Genomic DNA, 586 nt, shown 5'->3' on the forward strand with positions numbered 1-586 from the left:
CTCCCGTGGTGACATCATCTCCAATGGTGACATCATTTCCCGTGGTGGCATCTCCCGCAGTGACTTCTCCAATGGTGACCTCTCCCACGGTGACATCGTGTCTCATGGTGACATCATCTCTCATGGTGACACCTCTTGTGGTGGCATCTCCCATGGTGACATCATCTCCAATGGTGACACCATCTCCAATGATGACATCATCTCCAATGGTGACATCATCTCTCATGGTGGCATCTCCTGTGGTGACACCTCCTGTGGTGGCATCTCTCATGATGGCATCTGCCATGGTGACATCATGTCCCTTGGTGACATCATCTCTCATGGTGACAACTCCTGCGGTGGCATCTCCCGTGGTGACATCATCTCCCATGGTGACATCATCTCCCGTGGTGGCATCTCCCATAGTGACTTCTCCAATGGTGGCATCTCCTGTGGTGACATCATCTCTCATGGTGACACCTCCTGTGGTGCCATCTCCCATGGTGATGTCACGTCCCATGGTGACACCATCTCCAATGGTGACATCATCTCCCGTAGTGACTTCTCCAGCGGTGGCATCTCCCGTGGTGACATCTCCTGCAGTGAC

General features: G+C 53.4%; 1 protein-coding gene across 1 annotated transcript; it reads left to right on the forward strand.

Annotated features, from left to right (window-relative positions):
* Positions 1 to 122: 122 nt before the first annotated feature.
* On the forward strand, positions 123 to 570 carry LOC104281233 (endochitinase A-like). Its single transcript, XM_009879145.1, has 2 exons — positions 123 to 482; positions 550 to 570. The coding sequence occupies exons 1-2, from the start codon at positions 123 to 125 to the stop codon at positions 568 to 570; spliced, it is 381 nt and encodes a 126-aa protein (XP_009877447.1).
* Positions 571 to 586: the final 16 nt, after the last annotated feature.

Source organism: Apaloderma vittatum, unplaced genomic scaffold (genome assembly GCF_000703405.1).
Source record: "Apaloderma vittatum isolate BGI_N311 unplaced genomic scaffold, ASM70340v1 scaffold38131, whole genome shotgun sequence".
Classification (NCBI taxonomy): Eukaryota; Metazoa; Chordata; class Aves; order Trogoniformes; family Trogonidae; genus Apaloderma; species Apaloderma vittatum.

Coding starts and splice junctions, on each gene's coding strand:
- LOC104281233 (XM_009879145.1), top strand. CDS start 123: ATGGTGACACCTCTTGTGGTGGCATCTCCCATGGTGACATCATCTCCA. Junction 483..549: donor CTGTGGTGCCATCTCCCATG/GTGATGTCACGT, acceptor TGACTTCTCCAG/CGGTGGCATCTCCCGTGGTG.